Raw genomic sequence first — 20,374 nt, 5'->3', positions numbered from 1 at the left:
CTAAATATGTTCTCTTAAATAATTCTTCCAATCTGAAGTGTCAAGCCTACATAACTCCAAAAATTTCATTACAAGTTCCCATTAGATTAGTATTAAAGTGTTATAGATTTAAATCTTCTGGTATATTTCCAACAGTGGCTACTGTAAATAATTCTTTCCACATAAATCTATATTTTCACCTTTAGTTATAAGAATATATAAGACACCACATAAGTTATTATCTCAGGCATACCAATCTTTCAATAAATAATATTCTTTCCACTACTTTCATTCTGTATTCCATGAGTACATGTGATATAGCGTTCAAATCTAGTTTCTCTCCTCTCAACATATTCTCAATTACTCATAACATTCTCACCTATCCATTATTCATTCTTCACAAAATAACATATACTTATTCCTCAGCATTATATATATATATTTTCCTCTTATTCATCACCACTTACTTTTTACTTCACCACCACCACCAACAACAACAACAACAACAACAACAACAACAATAATAATAATAATACCATTTTCTCATCTTATATACCATTTACCTCTCTCCGTATTACTATTTGTCCTCTTATTAAACTAAAATTACATTCACTCATCTCATTCAGTCACTCACATCACTCGTATCAACATTACTATTATCACATGCCTCCTAAAGAAAATAATTCTGTTCAGTTCTCTGCCTCCTCTAATGTGTATATGCCTCAATAGCAACTCCTCTTATAACCAAATATCTTATTAGCTATTGGATGGTTCACATTGCTTTCCAGACTTACCTGCATTCATTAGATTGTAAGTATCTGTATAACTTAAATGTAGGCTCATCATAACTGTATAACATATTAATTATCTTCTTTTATACATAAAAACAAAGATGAGGTGACTTACCGAACAAAAGCGCTGGCAGGTCGATAGACACACAAACAAACACAAACATACACACAAAATTCAAGCTTTCGCAACAAACTGTTGCCTCATCAGGAAAGAGGGAAGGAGAAGGGAAGACGAAAGGAAGTGGGTTTTAAGGGAGAGGGTAAGGAGTCATTCCAATCCCGGGAGCGGAAAGACTTACCTTAGGGGGAAAAAAGGACAGGTATACACTCGCACACACGCACATATCCATCCACACATACCTATCGACCTGCCAGCGCTTTTGTTCGGTAAGTCACCTCATCTTTGTTTTTATGTATAATTTTTCCCACGTGGAATGTTTCCTTCCATTATATTGGCTTGAATTTTGTGTGTATGTTTGTGTTTGTTTGTGTGTCTATCGACCTGCCAGCGCTTTTGTTCGGTAAGTCACCTCATCTTTGTTTTTATGTATAATTTTTCCCACGTGGAATGTTTCCTTCCATTATAATTATCTTCTTTGTTTTACTGGTACTATTAAAATCTACATCCTGATATAATTCTTTTTCCATTTTCTTACTGTCATCATATCTGAGAAACCAAATCGTCGGTTCCGTTGCGCTCTGCTCCCTATTGACCGTAACTCGAGCGCTTAGCTCGGTCGTCGTTCGTTTTCCGGCAAATTCGGTTGTTGCTGCGGGTTGGGTTCATTGCCCAACTCAATAATATTTACATTTCTGTCGCGCGTCACCCAAGTATCAGCTGTTTGGTTGTTGACATTACCCCGCGTCGCATTGGGAGTTCCGTTAGGTACAAATTGAGGGTTGCTGTATTGCATGTGTTGTGGCGGTTGTCCATTGTGATTTCCCCATACATTATTTTGCCCATGACTGTAACTGGTATTGTCATTACTGTTATTCCTGCAATACATGTTTGGATGTTATTGGATGTTGTTTCTCTGAAAATATCCTGGATGGTACCTGTTATCCTCTCTTCTTTGATCTCTATAATTTCGGTTCCTTCTTCTGTTGTTATTTTGAATATAACTGTTATTGTTCTGATTGTAATTACTGTTCGGATAGTAATAATTACTGTTTCCTTGCCAAGGCTGTGAGTTGTTTCTCCTAATATTGAATGGATTTGTCCCAGTGTAGTGTGTATTGTTTCTTTGAGTATTTTGTTGTGGTGTCGGAGGCGGATTCCAATAGCCTCTGTCATTTCTGTTGTGCGTACGCGAATTGCTTGGATGGATCGGATACAATTGATTGAAATTCCTGATCTCATCTCTGTAATCATCATCTATCTCATCAACATAACTGAGAAAATTCTTTATGTTGCCCTCGGACACTCCTATTAATTTATCACGGTAAGGAAATGGTAAGTGGCTTTTAAGTGTTCTAATTACATCTGGTAAATCTGCTGGTTTTGTCCAATATAATGTTTTGTCTAGGTAGCGTTCAAAGTATTGTCGTAAAGTCTCTTTCTTCGGGTTGTAAATTTCTGGATTGTATACTTCTCGTTTTAAACTTTGCTGTTCTGTGATCGACCAGAATTCCTCAAGAAATGCTTGTTCAAACTGTTCAAATGTTAAACATCGTCTTTTAATTGCTGCTCCCCACTTAGCTGCTCTTCCACGTAACAAATTTGTAACATATCGAATTTTGTCAGCTTCTAACCAATGTCTCAGGAAAATACCATCAAAAGAGCGGATGAAAACAATCGGATGCACTTTGTCTTTCTCATCACATGAAAGTGTCTGAAAGTATCCATGTCGTACTAATGTTTCATCAGCTACTCCCGATGGTATTATGGGTCCTGTATTTTGTGTCAAACTGTGCATAGTATGTGGTGATGTCTGATAGTAATTTTGATCTTGTGGTAGCATTGAAAATGGTTCATTGGGACTTGTATCACTCATTGGTAATTCTATTTTCGGCAGGGTGCTGGGTCTAGCATTATTATGATTCTCATTTATGTTTTGGTTGTCTGTTATGGGTTTTGGTATCACTGACGAACTTGGTATTACATTCTCTTTAAGTTTACGTACCTCTTTCTGAATATTATATGTTTCTCCCTTTACTTGTTCCTTTGTCTTATCTAAAATGATCTGTGTCATTGTCTCAAACTTCTCATCTAAATAATCATCACATAATTTGCATTCATGTACAAGTTTTTCTGCTAGAGTTGTGTCATTCTTTAAAGATGCTACATCTGCTCTGTCTTCAAGCTTTTCTAACTTTTCCTGTAAGGATTTCTGCTCCAATGTTACATCATTTAATCTGTCTGAAAGGTCTGTAATCGTCAGGTCTAAGTGTTCTTGGTTTGTTTTTACGGAATTGTGTGAATGCCGTAATTCGTCAACTTGGGTGCTGGTTTTCTGTTGTTCAAAAACTACTGTTAACAATTTCTCATTACATCGTTGTAAGTCAGTTTTTGTCTCGTCACTGAATTCGACAAATACCTTTTCTTGTCTCGTAACCTTGTCTGATAAGTCAGTAAATTTCCTTCCAAGACTACTGGTGGTTTCTGTCAAGTCGGCAATTTATCTCGATTGTTTTTAAAAATTTTGTTTTATGTCCCGTGTCAGTTCATCGAATTTAGTGTCAAATTTCCCAATGTCAAGTTTTAAATTGTCATTTTTCTCGTCTAAAGCGTAAAATCTTTTGTCTAAAGTGTCAAATTTTCTGTTTTGGTCACCAAGTAACTTCAGAATCTGGTTGAGCATGTCAGAGTCTTGTGTCTTAGTTTCGTCATTTTTTCGTGTCTGATTGATGTCTGGTTCTGAAGTTGACGTTGTCAATGTCACGTTTTGTCGCGTAGTACTCACTCTCCATTCGCCTGTATATCTGTTTAAATATAGGGGTTTTTGTCTTAATCGATCCGGTAAAATTATGTCTTGAACATCCTCCCTATTAAGTTCAATATTCATTTGACTGTCGGACATGTTTTGCAATGTGTCACTTTCACTAAGCACGTCCGCGGAAACAATTTCTACGCGTCTAGCGTCCATCATGTTTGATACGATTTGTAAAATATTTTATGGTATTGCAAACTGTTAGGATAAATTTTATTCTTCTGTCTTTTATATGATATTATTATTCTAGAACATGTCATATGGAAACTTTAAAAGTGCAACGTAATCAATCCAATCAAATTTGTGATTTGTTAGCTTAGTTGTATCTGAGTGTTTGAAGGAGGGAAAATTAATGGACACTCTAGAAGTGACAAAAACAAGGACGCTCTAGAAGTGATAGTTTCGAAAAAACATTCATTCAGAAAATTTGATGTAAATATTGATTTTGTAAAAGTTTGGGAATTTCTTTGCAATCTCATATTTCCAATTCTTGTTTTCTTGATGTATATGTTTGTAGCTATTTGGAAAATTTATCTGTATGTAAAGTTTAATGATTCAATTTTGTGCCCTTTAAAATATATGCAGTTTGTGTTATTTTGTCCAACTACTACTGTATCGCATCAATCTCACAAATATTTCTTTGAGAAGAGTTTCGTCTATCAGGCTAGGCAAAACTTTTCAGGGGGGAGGGGGGGGGGGGGGGGGGGGGGATTGAAATATTACTGTATCTCATTGCTACCTATCAGAACCCCTCCGAGAGCATTAAAGATAAACACCAGTCCTAATTGCCCAATTGTAAAGTGACCTGTTTCCAAATTACATACAAAAATAACCACTATTTCATTACACATATAACTCGAAAATGATGCTTTGCTGATTAACATTGTTCTTATGTGAAAAACACAATATGAATGTGAAGTTAATACTGTAACTAATCGGAAGAAATGTAGCACATGGTCAGGATGTACCAGTAAACCTATCATTATAAAATTACTACAGCAAATTAAATAGAACATATAAATAAAGCATGTTACTTGAATCTCCAATATATGTTAGCACTAAAATTCAGGCACTAGTTGATTTGTTATAAACAAATTTAGAAATGTAATTGTTACCTGTAACATAATTAGTCAGAAAATGTTATATTAACTCTTAACTAAGTTGAAAATAGGTTCACCTTGTTCAGCACTGAGATTGTAAATTTTTAGCAATGTGTATCTCATATTCGGTTTAACTTTTAATTGTGATTTTACATAAAATTGTAATTTTCATTGTAGGTAATTGTTAACAAAAGTATAGAGGTCACGCAGGCACCTTGGGGCACTTGTTTTTTGGCTAGGGTTGCGAGCAAATGTAATGTAGGCTCACTTGTTTGTTGATTGTTGTGAACTCTGTGTCGTTTGATGTCAATTTTGTGTACATGTGATGTAACCGGTACAGTTCACCAGGCTCGGACACCAGAGTCCTGGAAATATATTGGTGTACTTTGGAATTTATTTGGGAGTCTTCCGCAATCCTTCTCATAGGCTGCACAGCGATGAGACACGAATCCAGGAATTCTACAAAACCCCAAGAACTAAACAACTCTCAATGTTGGTAGAATTGACGTGAAAACAACAGCGCATCGACTGGGCTTTTAAAAAAAAAAAAACATTTGCAGCGCGGAGGTGGGAAAATACAAACATCTCAGTAAGATGGATGCTACCTACAGGAAAATTACAGAGGCCTTCTAGATTTAGAGAAAGCTTTTAACAATGTTGACTGGAATACTCTTTTTCAAATTCTAAAGACGGCAGCGTAAAATACAGGGAGCAGAAGGCTATTTACAATTTGTACAGAAACCAGATGGCAGTTATAAGAGACAAAGGGCACGAAAGAGATGCAGTGACTGAGAAGGGAGTGAGACAGGGTTACGGCCTACCCCCAATGTTATTCAATCTGTATATTGAGCAAGCAATAAAGGAAAGAAAAGAAAAATTAGGGAAAAAAATTAAAGTCCAAGGAGAAGAAATAAAAATTTTGAGGTTTGCCAATGACATTCTGTCAGAGGCAGCAAAGGACTTGGAAGAGCAGCTGAAAGGAATCGACACCATCTTGAAAGGAGGACATAAGACGAATATCAACAAAAGCAAAATGACGATAATGGAATTTAGTCTAATTAAATCAGGTGATGCTGAGGGGATTAAATATGGAAATGAGACACTTAAAGTAGTAGAGGAGTTCTGCTATTTGGGCAACAAAATAATTGATTATGGTCAAAGTAGAGGGGATATAAACTGTAGACTGGCAATGGTAAGAAAAGTGTTTCTGAAGAAGAGAAATTTGTTAACACCAACTATAGATTTAAGTGTCAGGAAGTCTCTTCTGAAAGTATTTGTATGGAATATAGCCATGTACGTAAGTGAAATATATACGATAAATAGTTTAGACAAAAAAGGGAATAGAAGCTTTTGAAATGTGGTGCTACAGAAGGAACATTGCAGATTAGGTTAGTTGATCTTATAACTAATGAGGAGGTACTGATAGAATTGAGAAGGAGAGAAAATTTTGGCACAATCTGACTAGCAGAAGGAATCAATTGGCAGGATGCATTCTGAGGCATCAAGGGATCACCAATTTAGTACTGAAGGGAAGTGTAGGGGAGGAGGGTAAACATCTTAGAGGAAGACCAAGAGATGAATACAGTAAGCAGATTCAGAAGGATGTAAGACTGCAGTAGTTACTCGGAGATTGAAGGGTGCGCACTGTATAGAATAGCATGGAGACCTGCATCAAACCAATCTTTGAACTGGAGATACCAACAAAAAACAACAACAACAACAACATTCATTACTGAATCAAATAAAGCCTACAAGCATCCACCTGAATTTTCTACATCATATCCTGTCTTTGTTACGCATTTTTCCCACTGAATGGCAATATTTTGATGCCATCCTCAAAGAAAGAAGAGGGACTTGTGTACAGCCATTTGCGAATGAACTATTCTACTGCTCCATTCTCATCAAACTGGTGTCCTCCAAGGTATTCCTTCAGCAGTACAAACATGTAACATTGTTCGAATACATTTATTCACCAGACTGTGGATGGAGCCTCCTCAAAACGACCACAGGTGTGGTGCCTTCTTTCACGAAAAACTATATGATCACACACTGCGCAACAGACTTCCGTACCTTTTGCTCGCACTTAGTGGCCTGACTCGTACCATTGCATCATGTTAACTGCAGCATTACAATGCTACCCCACCAACACACTGTCAACATCAGCCCCATTTCCGTCCACTATCACAGCCACCAGATTTAAATTCCCATTCATATTTCATAAACTCTTACACATGCTACATTGGAGCTATTGCTCAGTACCTGGACTAAAGAATTTATTTTGTGTTAAGCACACTAATTTAAGACCACCATCATGGAAGGCAAAGATTCAGTGGAAGCAGTTGCTCTATTCACTGCTTCCCTTTCAAAACCAACATCAAATTATAAAAAATAAATGCAAATAAATGCTCCAGTTTCATATCCATGACCAGCATGAGTGAATACCACATGGGGCATGGAAAAGAGAGCTTTTCCACAACTTTTTAACAATTGCTAGCTATTGATACTTGCAACAATCAAGTATAATGAATAATGCCACAGCATGTATTTCTTCTTGGTGAGGCAAAATACTTCAATGGCACAAACATTTTAGTGAAATCTTTTCATGTATGCAATAATAACTGGTTCAGGTGAACAAAATATTTCTCACAATACATTTGCAAATCAAATGCTATTACAGAAATACAATATTCAAAAGCAGACATCCACAATTTAAAAAAAAGTGCAGTATGGAGAAGTTGACCCATCACTTACAGTGACAAAAATGATATAAAATTAAGAATTTTTATTTCACCATAGACTAAGCTGACAGCATTAGAACCAGAATCCACTGAATTAAAAGATTAATATACATTACCTGCAATTAGCAGATCATCTGAAAAAATGAATGAAGAAGATTGGAGCAAGTTGTCAGCTGTTATTGGTACTGCTTCAATACTTTCACCATTAAATTTATACAGACCACCACTTAATGATGGAATCATTCTCACCCAGTGTCCATTATTTGATAGCTGAAGAGAGAAAAGCCACAGTTACTCACACAACACAGAATTGCAACTATACCTACAAACTGATTCAGGTCACATGTATACTTTTTCCCTGCCTGTTGCAAGCACAATTCAACATTTTGCAAAAGCTTCCATTACAGTCACAATAGTTTAATGTGTGACTTCTTGAAAAAACACTTACATTTTTATTTCAGTGCAAAACAACATTACCGTATGTGAAGCAAAAGCAAATAATTGAGAACATGCCGCCACTGTAAATGATACAGCAGCAGACTTAAAAATTCACATAACAAGGTACTGGTGAACTATTTTATTTTTAATTTTATGCTGATTTTACAGATGACTTGCACTCTAGAAGCTAATGCAGGCCATCTTTGAAAGGTATTATCAAGATTTGGAATACATTAATTATTTTTTCCTTGTTCTATAAATAATCCCCCCTCCCCAGCCCCCCCCCTCTCTCTCCTAATAATACCTTGGCCATTTCTGAATCTTCTAGAAGTAGAAAGCAAGAAGAAAGGAAGATTAGGGTTTAGCCTACCACTGACAACGGAATCATTTGAGAGATATATAGATAGATAGATAGATAGAGATAGAGAGCACAGAAAGTTAAGAATCAGGCAGGAAGTGCAACAGTATACAGCATGCTGCTAAATGAGGCGAAACAAAATTGTGCGGCCCACTGATAAGGAACATGGACAACATCATGTTTGAGGAGAGAGAGATTCAAGTCCAAGCTTCTAACTTCTGACAGTCAATTATCAAAGACGTCGTGTAAATTGGAATGTGTGGCAACAACTTTAATAGATGTATCGGTTCTGCACTCAGCAATGCATGGAAACACGCATTCATTCAGTACTTAAAGAGTGCATCAAAGTATGTCCCATATTATACATTGTCTTGGAAACAATGAAAGAGAGTAACATTTATCACCAGCATTAATGTTAACTCTGGTTTCAGTCAGCACTACAACATAATTTACATCTACATCTATACTCTGCAAACCATTCTGACCTACATGGCAGAAGGTATATACGGTTGAACCACATTCTGTGAGTTTCTTCCAGTTCCAACTACATACAGAGTGTAGGGAGAATGATAGCTAAATTGCAACTGGGCTATGGATATTACTGCATTTGGGAAATTAAAATATCAAGAAGGTGACTTACTTTTCCTATTTTCATTCACTGGTGTCTTTTGACACCATATTCTCGATATCTCTTCATTGAGGAAAAAGGTGTTTGTTGCACAGAAGCATGTAATAAGAATAATAAGTGATAGGCAATCTACAACAATTGTAGGCATACTTTCAATCCTGTTGGGCATACTGACAATAACATCACTGTACATTTATCCTGGTATGAAGTTTGTTGTCAACAATTCGTAACAGTTTGGAAATAACAGTGACATTCGTCATTCTAATATGACACACAGAAATGACTTTTCACTAGCCATCACTCTGTCTTTGTGTGGGACAGAGAAGAATGAAGTAGTCAGACACAAAAATATTTAACTAGTATAAAGAAATGACAGGTATAGTGAGAGAGGGAGCCATGCCACAAAACTTGAAAAACTGAGTTTTTGACATTCCTAGTATACACGTCATTTGTTGTCCGCCATGCAAAATAGAATGGTGTCACATAGTTCCCACGTTTCCTGCACAGATTTTCTAAGTTTGAAAATATGTGTAAGAGGAGGCACTATGTTGCCTACTGATGTCTGTTATGTGGGTGGCGAAGTTGCCAACATAGTAATGTTAACAAATGTTACAAAAGTTTATCATATGAGAAAGGTATGCTGTTATTTAATTTTTGCACTTTCTGATGTATATTTTATGTAATTCTTTTGGTAATGGAAGTGACATTTCTGGTAGCTGTACTACACAATATTTAAAAAAAAAATACGGGTGCTTATGTATTCGAAAACGTTGAAAGTTGTTGTAGAAAAACATATTCATAACACAGGCAAATGAAAGAGAGAAAATGTAAAGAAGAAAAGGAACAGTGGACACGAATAAAATCAGTAAAAAAAAAAAAAAGCAGCAACTAAGCAACAAGGACATGAATGTGACTGTAAGATACTAAAAACGCATTATTTTGTGAGTTTTACAAGCTGCAAGAGTATAACAATCAAAACGCATACCTAAATGATATTATTGAGGATAATGATTGCAGTCAGGTGTATGCTAAAAAAAATGTGATGATCTAGGAGTGAGTAGAAGAAAGAACTCATTAGCTCGTCTGTGACAACAGCTACTGGTACAAAGCTTAGAGTACATTCCAAAGCTTTTTGTGAAATATTTGCAGTTTGCAGAAGAGAGTGTCAACAGTTAGTGAAACAGGGGAGTGTGTAATGTTGGTGAAGATGTACATCATGATGAAGTAAGCAATGAACTTTAATACAACATATCTTGGCATCCCGCATATAGATAGAAGTGGAAAATACGGCAACGCATAGCTGCCGACTATTACGGATTGCTCATAACTGTTATGGATTTATCACCTTAGTTATGGAGTCATGGGAAGTTACCAAAAAATTATGAAAACAGACATTTCATTATCTGACAGTGTTAAAAAGCCGAAAACAGTACTGTTTACATTTTGCTACTAAAATGGTTTACAGACTGTAATGATTTCCTTCCTGAGTACACAGTAAACTTGGCTATGAATGAATTAGTCACCACAGCTTACTAAAGGCACTTTTACACTGAGTTTGAAACATGTTCTGCAACACTGTTTGCAGTCAGTACTGGACTATCGATGTTTGCAACATGTTGCCAACATCTTGGATATACAAAATCAGTGTTCCACGGCTGTGAATGTACAGATCAAAGGAACACTGTTCCTGGCCTGCTACCACTAAATGTCGCTATGCAGCGCTGGTTTTTGCTTTTATTCCATCTGCAGTGTTGTGCATTGGCTTTACAGAATGGCATGGGCAAGAAGCCAAATTTATGAGTTTGGCACACTTGATAAGCCAGAGAAATGCCTCTGGAATGTTTAAAGTCATAGTTATAAAAATATTAAACAGAGGCATGACTCCCTCCAAAATCTGCTCTGTTGCTTCGCACCAGCAGCAGTGACACAGATAAAACAAATTTAAGTCACTCATTTCTTAATACTGCAGTAGCAACAACAACAACAACTACAACAGGATTCATTATCTGACTTTGGAAAAATTTGTCATCAACAAGTTATGTGAGATGACACCATATGAAAGGATGGCAGCAATGAACCTCATTGGACTGTATTCGAAACCATTTAAAACTTTTCTGAAATACAGAAGTTGTTATTCACAGAGAAACAATACAAAAGAGCCATACATTACAAGTGTGAAAACTATGGCTGAAATGCACCATCTGTATGAAAAAGAGTGCCAAGATTCAGTAGCTTTACTTGTTAAATATGAACCGTATGTACGTAATGTATTTGAGGACAATATTATGGAAATGGAAGAGGATGTAGATGAAGATGAAATGGGAGATAAGTTACTGCGTGAAGAGCAGTGAAAGGCCTGAGTCGAAACAAGGCCCCGGGAGTAGACAACATTCCATTAGAACTACTGATGGCCTTGGGAGAGCCAGTCATGACAAAACTCTACCATCTGGTGAGCAAGATGTATGAGACAGGCGAAATACCCTCAGACTTCAAGAAGAATATAATAATTCCAATCCCAAAGAAATCAGGTGATGACAGATGTGAAAATTACCGAACAATCAGTTTAATAAGTCACAGCTGCAAAATACTAACGCGAATTCTTTACAGACGAATGGAAAAACTGGTAGAAGCGGACCTCGGGGAAGATCAGTTTGGATTCCGTAGAAATGTTGGAACACGTGAGGCAATACTAACCTTACGACTTATCTTAGAAGAAAGATTAAGAAAAGGCAAACCTACGTTTCTAGCATTTGTAGACTTGGAGAAAGCCTTTGACAACGTTAACTGGAATAATCTCTTTCAAATTCTGAAGGTGGCAGGGGTAAAATACAGGGAGCGAAAGGCTATTTACAATTTGTACAGAAACCAGATGGCAGTTATAAGAGTCGAGGGGCATGAAAGGGAAGCAGTGGTTGGGAAAGGAGTGAGACAGGGTTGTAGCCTCTCCCCGATGTTATTCAATCTGTATATTGAGCAAGCAGTAAAGGAAACAAAAGAAAAATTCGGAGTAGGTATTAAAATTCATGGAGAAGAAGTAAAAACTTTGAGGTTCGCCGATGACATTGTAATTCTTTCAGAGACAGCAAAGGACTTGGAAGAGCAGTTGAACGGAATGGACAGTGTCTTGAAAGGAGGATATAAGATGAACATCAACAAAAGCAAAACGAGGATAATGGAATGTAGTCAAATTAAATCGGGTGATGCTGAGGGGATTAGATTAGGAAATGAGACACTTAAAGTAGTAAAGGAGTTATGCTATTTAGGGAGTAAAATAACTGATGATTGTCGAAGTAGAGAGGATATAAAATGTAGACTGGCAATGGCAAGGAAATCGTTTCTGAGGAAGAGAAATTTGTTAACATCGAGTGTAGATTTAAGTGTCAGGAAGTCGTTTCTGAAAGTATTTGTATTGAGTGTAGCCATGTATGGAAGTGAAACATGGACGATAACCAGTTTGGACAAGAAGAGAATAGAAGCTTTTGAAATGTGGTGCTACAGAAGAATGCTGAAGATAAGGTGGGTAGATCACGTAACTAATGAGGAGGTATTGAATAGGATTGGGGAGAAGAGAAGTTTGTGGCCCAACTTGACTAGAAGAAGGGATCGGTTGCTAGGACATGTTTTGAGGCATCAAGGGATCACAAATTTAGCATTGGAGGGCAGCGTGGAGGGTAAAAATTGTAGAGGGAGACCAAGAGATCAATACACTAAGCAGATTCAGAAGGATGTAGGTTGCAGTAGGTACTGGGAGGTGAAGAAGCTTGCACAGGATAGAGTAGCATGGAGAGCTGCATCAAACCAGTCTCAGGACTGAAGACCACAACAACAACAACAAACGTACGTAATGTAGTGAAGGCGACCTGTCTATGGGTGACAACCCCCAATAAGCCTCTCAAGCTAACAACTTGGGTAGTATCTTGGGCAGTGGCTCGCCACTGTCCCACAAAGAATAATCTTCATCTGAGCATGGAGGGAAATTTCGCTGAATGCTCTACCCCAGGTGGTAACCAATCCATTGACACCCAAGGTGATATTAGCGGACCTTCGGATTCTGGGGAGTTCGCACCAACATGCTTCGAGGATGAGTCAGAGCATCCTGAAATCACAGGACATAAACTCAGACCAAGACGGCAAAGCTTCTTTGCAAAATTTAATGCTAATCCACTGCTCAAAGTGGGTAAATTGAAACATCTGACTGATCTGCTAACAGAACACAAAATAGTACTGACAGCAGTACAGAAAACAAGATTCATGGATGATCGTGCCTTTGAGTCCCAAGGATACAGAATCCTCAAAGGAAAAGAGGTTAGCGGGTAATGAAGATCATACCCCACTTAGGTACAGGATTTATAACCAGTCACAAGATGCTGGATTCAGTGACTGACTTCACCTCCCCAAGCAGTTGTATATCCATCCTCCCACTCAAACGTGCTAACAAGAGCTACAATGTAGTCAACGTACATGCCCCAAACAACCAGGACAACAGACGCAATCCTGACAGAATTGACAAATTCTGGAAAGCCTTAGAAGATGCTCTCTAAAGTTCCAGAGACACACACTGTGGTACTGCTTGGTGACTTTAATGCCTATCTGGGAAGAGAGAAAAAATACAGAAATAGAGAGGGCAACTATTCGACACATATGATAACCAACTGCATTGGCGGATGATTGATGGATGTGTGAAGGACTTGTGGGTTTGTCATGAAGTCTACAGCCTCCAGACACCTGCCAAGGAAGCAGAAGACTTAGATTTTTCCTAACACCAAAGATAGACCATGTGGCCATTTCAGTAAAACCTCAAAAGGAAATACAAACTGTGAAGGTAATAAGAAGTGCCAATCTGGACTCAGACCATTACCTCTCAAAGATCAAAATGAGACTCCAGCCTATACGAGTACACAGAACCTCTAATATGGTGAGATTTGATGTAGAGCAACTTAAGAACAGACAAGAAGTAAGCCAGAGACTGAACAGTACAGACTTCAACAGCGGTGACCAACTGAAGGAGACACTTGTGAAGGTGGCCAACGAACTTGGCCCCCCCTCATGAGAAGAAGGAAGCATTCTTGGTGGAATGAAGGCTGTGACAATGCAATAGCCCAAAGATAGACACTATGGGGAAAGTGGAACTGTGAGAAAACCAAGAAAAATTGGGAGAACTTTTTGGAACAAAGAAGACTTCCGGCTAAGATAATTTGAGGAACCAAACAGACTTTCACACAAAACCAACTAACCCAAATCGAAGAGAGCTTCACTAAGAATAACTCCAGAGATATCTACAGACCTTCAAGCAGCTAATCAGAAAATACAATCTGCCAAGCCTCCACTTCAGAGACTTGCAGGGCACACTGGTTTTTAAGGACAACGACAGCTGCCACCTCTTAGTTCAGTACTTTAAAAACCTACTCAACTGTGATCCATGCAGTGAAGACTTCGACTATAAACAAATCACACCAAACACGGACGCACTGCCCTCTTCATTGGAAGAATTTGGGCAAATCCTTGAGCTTCTAAAGAATAATAAGGCAGCTGGAGAGGACTAACGTTGCTGCATTGCTGCACTCTGGAAATGTACTGGATGCAATGCTGTGGGCAAGCTCATTGAGATCATCCAGGACATCTGGGAAACAGAGAAATTACCACCTGATTGGAACACGGCCCTGATCCATCCACTTCACAAAAGAGAGATTTTACTGATCTGAACGACTACCGTGGAATTTCTCTTGTCCCGGTAACACACAAGATTCTCTCCACAGAGTTACTAACAAGGGCGGAAGATCAACTGGATAGTCAACTGGGAGAGTATCTGGAAGACTTCAGGAAGACCCAATCCTGTGCTGAACAAATCCTCAATCTTAAAACTGTACTGGCATACTCCAAGATGAGAAACCACAAGATGGTCCTCACCTTTGTTGACTTCAGGAAGGCCTACGACTCCACTGATAGAGAAACAATTAACAAAATACTCCAGGAACTAGGACTAGACAAAAAAAAATCTGCATACTCTTTCTAGAAGCATTGATCAGCACCCATTCAAAGATCAAATTTACAGGGCAGATCTCAGAAAGCTTTGAGATAAAGACTGGAGTGAGACAATGGGATAGGCTCTACTTATCTTCAACTGTGTCCTGGAAAAGGCTGCGAGAGAATGGTGTGAGGAACTGACCAATTTGGGTGTTCAGAGTGGCGTCTACCCAAGCCACAAGAAAGAAGGACTGATTGCAGATTGCCTGGCTTTTGCAGGTGACATGGCACTGATTGCTGATTCTCTTGAAATGGCACAAACGCAAGTAAACTGTCTCTGAAAACAGGCAGCCAAAGTGGGTCTTCAAACAGAGTTCTTCACCAACATCAAAGAAGCTAACAGAGAGATGTTACTAGACCAGGGGAACATCAAAAGAACTGAGAAGTTTAAGTATCTCAGCAAATAGAATGAACCCGAGCGTCAACAAGTTGGAACTACCCTATTGGCTGACTATGAGCACCTACACCAAAAACGCCTGTCACACAACCCGAAACTTTAGAACCATGCATCAAGTCATATGACCAAAAACCCTGTAAGCCATGGAATGTCTTTCCATGAACCAGAGAGGTCTGGTGGAGAAACTGAAAGTCAGAGAGACGAGAATCCTCAGGAAGATCCTTTGTCCAGTAGAAGAAGATAAGGAATTCAGAAGGCGACATAACTCGGAGCTCTATGAACATATTGAGAGGCTCTCTGACTGTGCAGTTGCAATATTGCCTCCAAACAGATTGACCAACCATCTGTTCATCTTCTGGCAAATCAAGAAGGTTTGCGCCACTTGGTTGACAGAAACTGAAAAGGGTATTAAAGAGCTGGGAATAACTATCTCCAGAACAGACAGTCTATGAGACATACCTTGAAGGAAGTCTGAGGACTTCAGTAAAAGCCCCGAAGGAAAGATACCCCCTGGACGGAAGAAAGGAAGGAGTTACATCGGCAGAGGATGCAACAGAACTGGGCAAACACCAAAGCCCAGAAGTTGAACAAGCATGGTCTGAAGTAGGCCCATTCTGAAGAAGAAGAAGAAATTACGTAAACAATAATGGAAATTCCTAGATAAAATAATACATAAAATAAAGGAAAGGCAACCAATCAACTATAGCTGACTGATGCTTGGTGCATAGAAACACACAACAGAAAACAGTATTCACACTAGTTTTTGAGCTCTCACTTTTTCTCTAGCAAAAGTACACACATTCTCACACAAAACCACACAGTCACCCAAATGCACAAATCCGTGGCCAACACTTCAAAAAGATGATGATGAGATAGAATATACGATGGGATAGAAGGGGTAACTCAATAAGTAAAAGCTGAAAAAAAATCATGGAAGGGGGGAGGGGGGGTAGATATGATATAGTAGAGGAAGAAATAGAAGAAAGAATTATAGGAGAATACAGACTCAGCAATAGAAACGAGGAGACAGATTCCTTGAGTTCTGCAACAGATTTTAACTCTTAATACACTGTTGAAAAATCACAAGTGGGAGCAACATATTTGGAACAGGTCAGGGGCATGGGAAGGTACCAGATGGATTACATCATCATTAGACAGAGATATTGCATTATAAGGTCTACCCAGGAGCTGTTATAGCTCAGATCATGAATCAACAATGGCAAAGAAAAGAGAACTGTGAAGAAAAACCGTGGGATAGTGAAACACTGGGGAATGTTCAAGTGCACTCCAAGTTTTCTGAGGCTGTAGGCATTGCAATAATCAATATCACAACAAGTAGTTTAATCAAGGAGGAATTGACATACCAAAAATGAGTTATCACAGTACGAGGACACATAAATACAAGTAGAAAAAAGTAACTGCAAAGAAACTGTAGGTGATAGAACAAATACTTCAATTGGATTAAGGAAGACCATTCAACGAAGAGCGGACATGTTGAGTTTGCTAGGTTTTGGAGTAATCCTTTTATGAACTAGAATAAAATAAAAACACACACACACACACAAATGCCTATGCCATTACATGGTACTGGCTGGACTGAGTGTGCCAGTGCTGCATTTGAGCATGTTGACTAGGTTGTGGTGAGGGTAGTGTTGCGTGGAGCGGCTGGAGGGAGGCAAGAGCCATGGAGACAGAATTGGGGGTGGATGGCTAGCAACTTAGGAGGAGGCAGCCAGGTTGTTTTTTTTTTTTTTTTTTGGTGGGGTTTAAGGGCGCTCAACTACTGAGGTCATTAGCGCCCGGTCACCGTTGTTAGAGCACATGGAATCTAGTAAAACTCAAGGGGAGGGGGGGACACCAGAAAGACCTGACAAAGATGCAGATAAAATAAGTAAAAAGGTTAGATGTCTTTGGACAAGCCAGTCAAAGTTATAAAATGCAGAACACGAGCAGCTGCTCGAGCGTCATCAGCTAAAATATCCAGTAAAGTAGATGGCGGGGATAGGACAACACGAGATTGACTAAAGCAGGGACACGACAATAAAACATGGCGCACTGTTAATGCCTGACCACAAGGGCACTGCGGGGCTGGGTCACTGGAGAGCAGGTAGCGGTGGCTAAACCGGCAATGCCCAATCCGCAACCTGGTCAGAAGGACCTCCTCTCGCCGAGATGGTCGGGCAGCCTCATTCCCAGGCACTCCTACATGTCCGGGAACCCACAGAAAGCTGACAGGAGAACCATTATCAGCGAAAGAATGGAGGGACTGCTGTATCCGCTGAATCAAGGGATGGACCGGATAGGGAGCTCCAAGGCTCTGAAGAGCACTGAGTGAGTCAGAGCAGACTACATATGATGAATGGCGGTGGCGGCGGGCATACTGAACGGCCTGATGGAGAGCAAAAAGCTCGGCCGTAAAGCTCGAACATTGGTTGAGGAGCAGGTATTTAAAGGTGGCGGCCCCGACGACAAAGTCACAGCCGACACCATCGTCAGTTTTGGAGCCATCGGTGTAAATAAAGGTGTGACCGGCAAGTCGAGCAAAGGTGTGACCGGCAAGTCGAGCACGAAGTTCGACAAACCGTGAGCAACACACTGCAGCCGGAGTACCCTCCTTCGGGAGTGAGTAGAGGTCGAGATAAATATGAACCGGAGCCTGGAGCCAAGGTGGTGTCGGGCTCTCACCCTCTCTGAAGGTGGTAGGGAGGGCAAAATCCAATTGTCGAAGCAGGCGAGAGAAGCGGACTCCGGGGGGCAGCAGGGCAGACACATACAACCCGTACTGACAGTCGAGAGAATCGGAGAAGAAGGACTGGTAAGAGGGGTGGTCGGGCATAGACAACAGCCGGCAGGCATACCGACACAGCAGTACGTCGTGCCGGTAGGTCAATGGTAATTCAGCAGCTTCAGCATAAAGACTCTCGACAGGACTAGTGTAGAAGGCTCCGGTCGCAAGACGTAACCCCCGTTGGTGGATGGAGTTGAGACGGCGTAAGAGGGATGGCCGAGCAGACGAAGCTCCCATAATCCAGCTTCGATCGGACTATGGACGGATACAAGCGAAGCAGGACAGTGCGATCTGCTCCCCAAGATGAACCACTAAGAACTCTGAGGACATTAAGGGAACGTGTACAACGGGCCGCCAAATAAGAGACATGCGGAGACCAACACAGTTTCCTGTCCAACGTGAGCCCTAGAAACTTAGTTGTTTCCACGAATGGGAGAACAACGGGACCGAGATGTAAGGATGGCGGAAGGAACGCTTTATATCGCCAAAAGTTGATACAAACCGTCTTCTCTTCAGAGAACCGGAAGCCATTTGCCACGCTCCATGAGTATAGGCTGTCTAGACAACGCTGAAGGCAGCGTTCCAGGAGGCATGTTCTCTGGGCACTGCAGTAGATCGCGAAGTCATCGACAAAGAGAGAGCCTGAGACATTAGGTGGAATGCAATCCATAATTGGATTGATCGCGATGGCAAAAAGGGCTACGCTCAAGACGGAGCCCTGAGGCACTCCGTTCTCCTGGAGGAAGACGTCGGACAATTCGGAACCCACACGTACCCTAAACTTTCGATCCGTTAAAAAGGAATCAATAAAAAGGGTCAGGCGACCGCGTAGGCCCCACTTGTGCATAGTGCGGAGGATACCTCCTCTCCAACAGGTATCATAAGCATTCTCCAAATCGAAGAACACGGCTACCGTTTGGCGCCTTCGCAAAAAGTTGTTCACGATGAATGTCGACAAGGTCAGAAGGTGGTCAACAGCGGAGCGGTGGCGACGAAAGCCGCATTGGACATTGGTAAGTAGCCGTCGAGATTCAAGAATCCAAACTAACCGAGCATGAACCATGCGCTCCATCACCTTACAGACACAGCTTGTAAGAGAAATGGGGCGGTAACTAGAAGGAAGGTGTCTATCCTTCCCGGGTTTGGGTATAGGAACGACGGCGGCATCACGTCAACGCATGGGGACCTGACCTTCGGTCCAGACGCGATTGTAGGTACGAAGAAGGAAGCTTTTGCCCGCCGGAGAAAGGTGTGCCAGCATCTGAACGTGAATGGCATCTGGCCCCGGAGCAGAGGACCGGGACAGTGCAAGCGCACGTTCGAGTTCCCGCATAGTAAAGGGGGCATTATAAGTTTCCAGATTCAGCGAGTGGAAGGAAGGTCGCCAAACCTCTTCTGCCTCTTTCCTGGGAAGGAAGGCAGGGTGGTAATGGGCGGAGCTTGAAACCTCCGCGAAAAACCGGCCGAAGGCGTTGGAGACAGCCACAGGATCAACGAGGACCTCATTACCTGAGGTCAGGCCAGGTACCGAGGAGTGGGCCTTAATGCCCGACAGCCGGCACAGGCCACTCCATACGACAGAAGAGGGAGTAAAACTGTTAAAGGAGCTGGTGAAAGAGGCCCAACAAGCTTTTTTGCTGTCTTTGATGACTCTACGGCATTGTGCTCGGAGTCGTTTGTATCCAATACAATTCGCCAACGTAGGATGGCGGCGAAAGGTGCGTAAAGCATGTCGTCGAGCACGGATAGCGTCTCTACAAGCCTCGTGACGTGAAGAAGAGGTAGTACGAGGAATGGAACGTTCGGCAGCATTGATGATAACAGCCGTGAGGTATGCGACCTGACTGTCACAACTGAGAAAATCGTGGTCCGGAAAGGTCGCCAGGGAGGAGTAAAGTCCCCAGTCAGCTTTCGGTATGTTCCAGCTCGAAGGACGTGGGGATGCGGTGTGGTGCAGGAGACGAACGACACAGGGGAAGTGGTCGCTCGAATAGGTGTCAGAAAGGACATACCACTCGAACCGACGGGCAAGAGTTGTAGAACAGATCGAGAGGTCCAAGTGGGAGTAGGTATGAGTAGAGTCTGAGAGGAAAGTCAGGGCGCCAGTATTGAGGCAGACAAGATTGAGATGGTTGAAGACATCCGCCAAGAGTGAGCCTCTTTGACAGGATGCAGGAGAGCCTCAAAGGGGATGATGGGCATT

General features: G+C 40.7%; 1 protein-coding gene across 1 annotated transcript in view; it reads right to left on the bottom strand.

The window, feature by feature from the left end:
* LOC126482268 (eukaryotic translation initiation factor 2-alpha kinase-like) overlaps positions 1-20,374 on the bottom strand; it is a 191,284-nt gene that overhangs the window by 154,812 nt on the left and 16,098 nt on the right. Inside the window, exon 3 of the mRNA XM_050106249.1 lies at positions 7,655-7,808. Within this exon, the coding sequence (XP_049962206.1) occupies positions 7,655-7,808 (154 nt within the window). The remainder of the gene's footprint in view (positions 1-7,654; positions 7,809-20,374) is intronic.

Source organism: Schistocerca serialis, chromosome 5, assembly GCF_023864345.2.
Source record: "Schistocerca serialis cubense isolate TAMUIC-IGC-003099 chromosome 5, iqSchSeri2.2, whole genome shotgun sequence".
NCBI classification, from domain to species: Eukaryota; Metazoa; Arthropoda; class Insecta; order Orthoptera; family Acrididae; genus Schistocerca; species Schistocerca serialis.
This window is presented reverse-complemented; position numbering and strand designations above follow the sequence as displayed.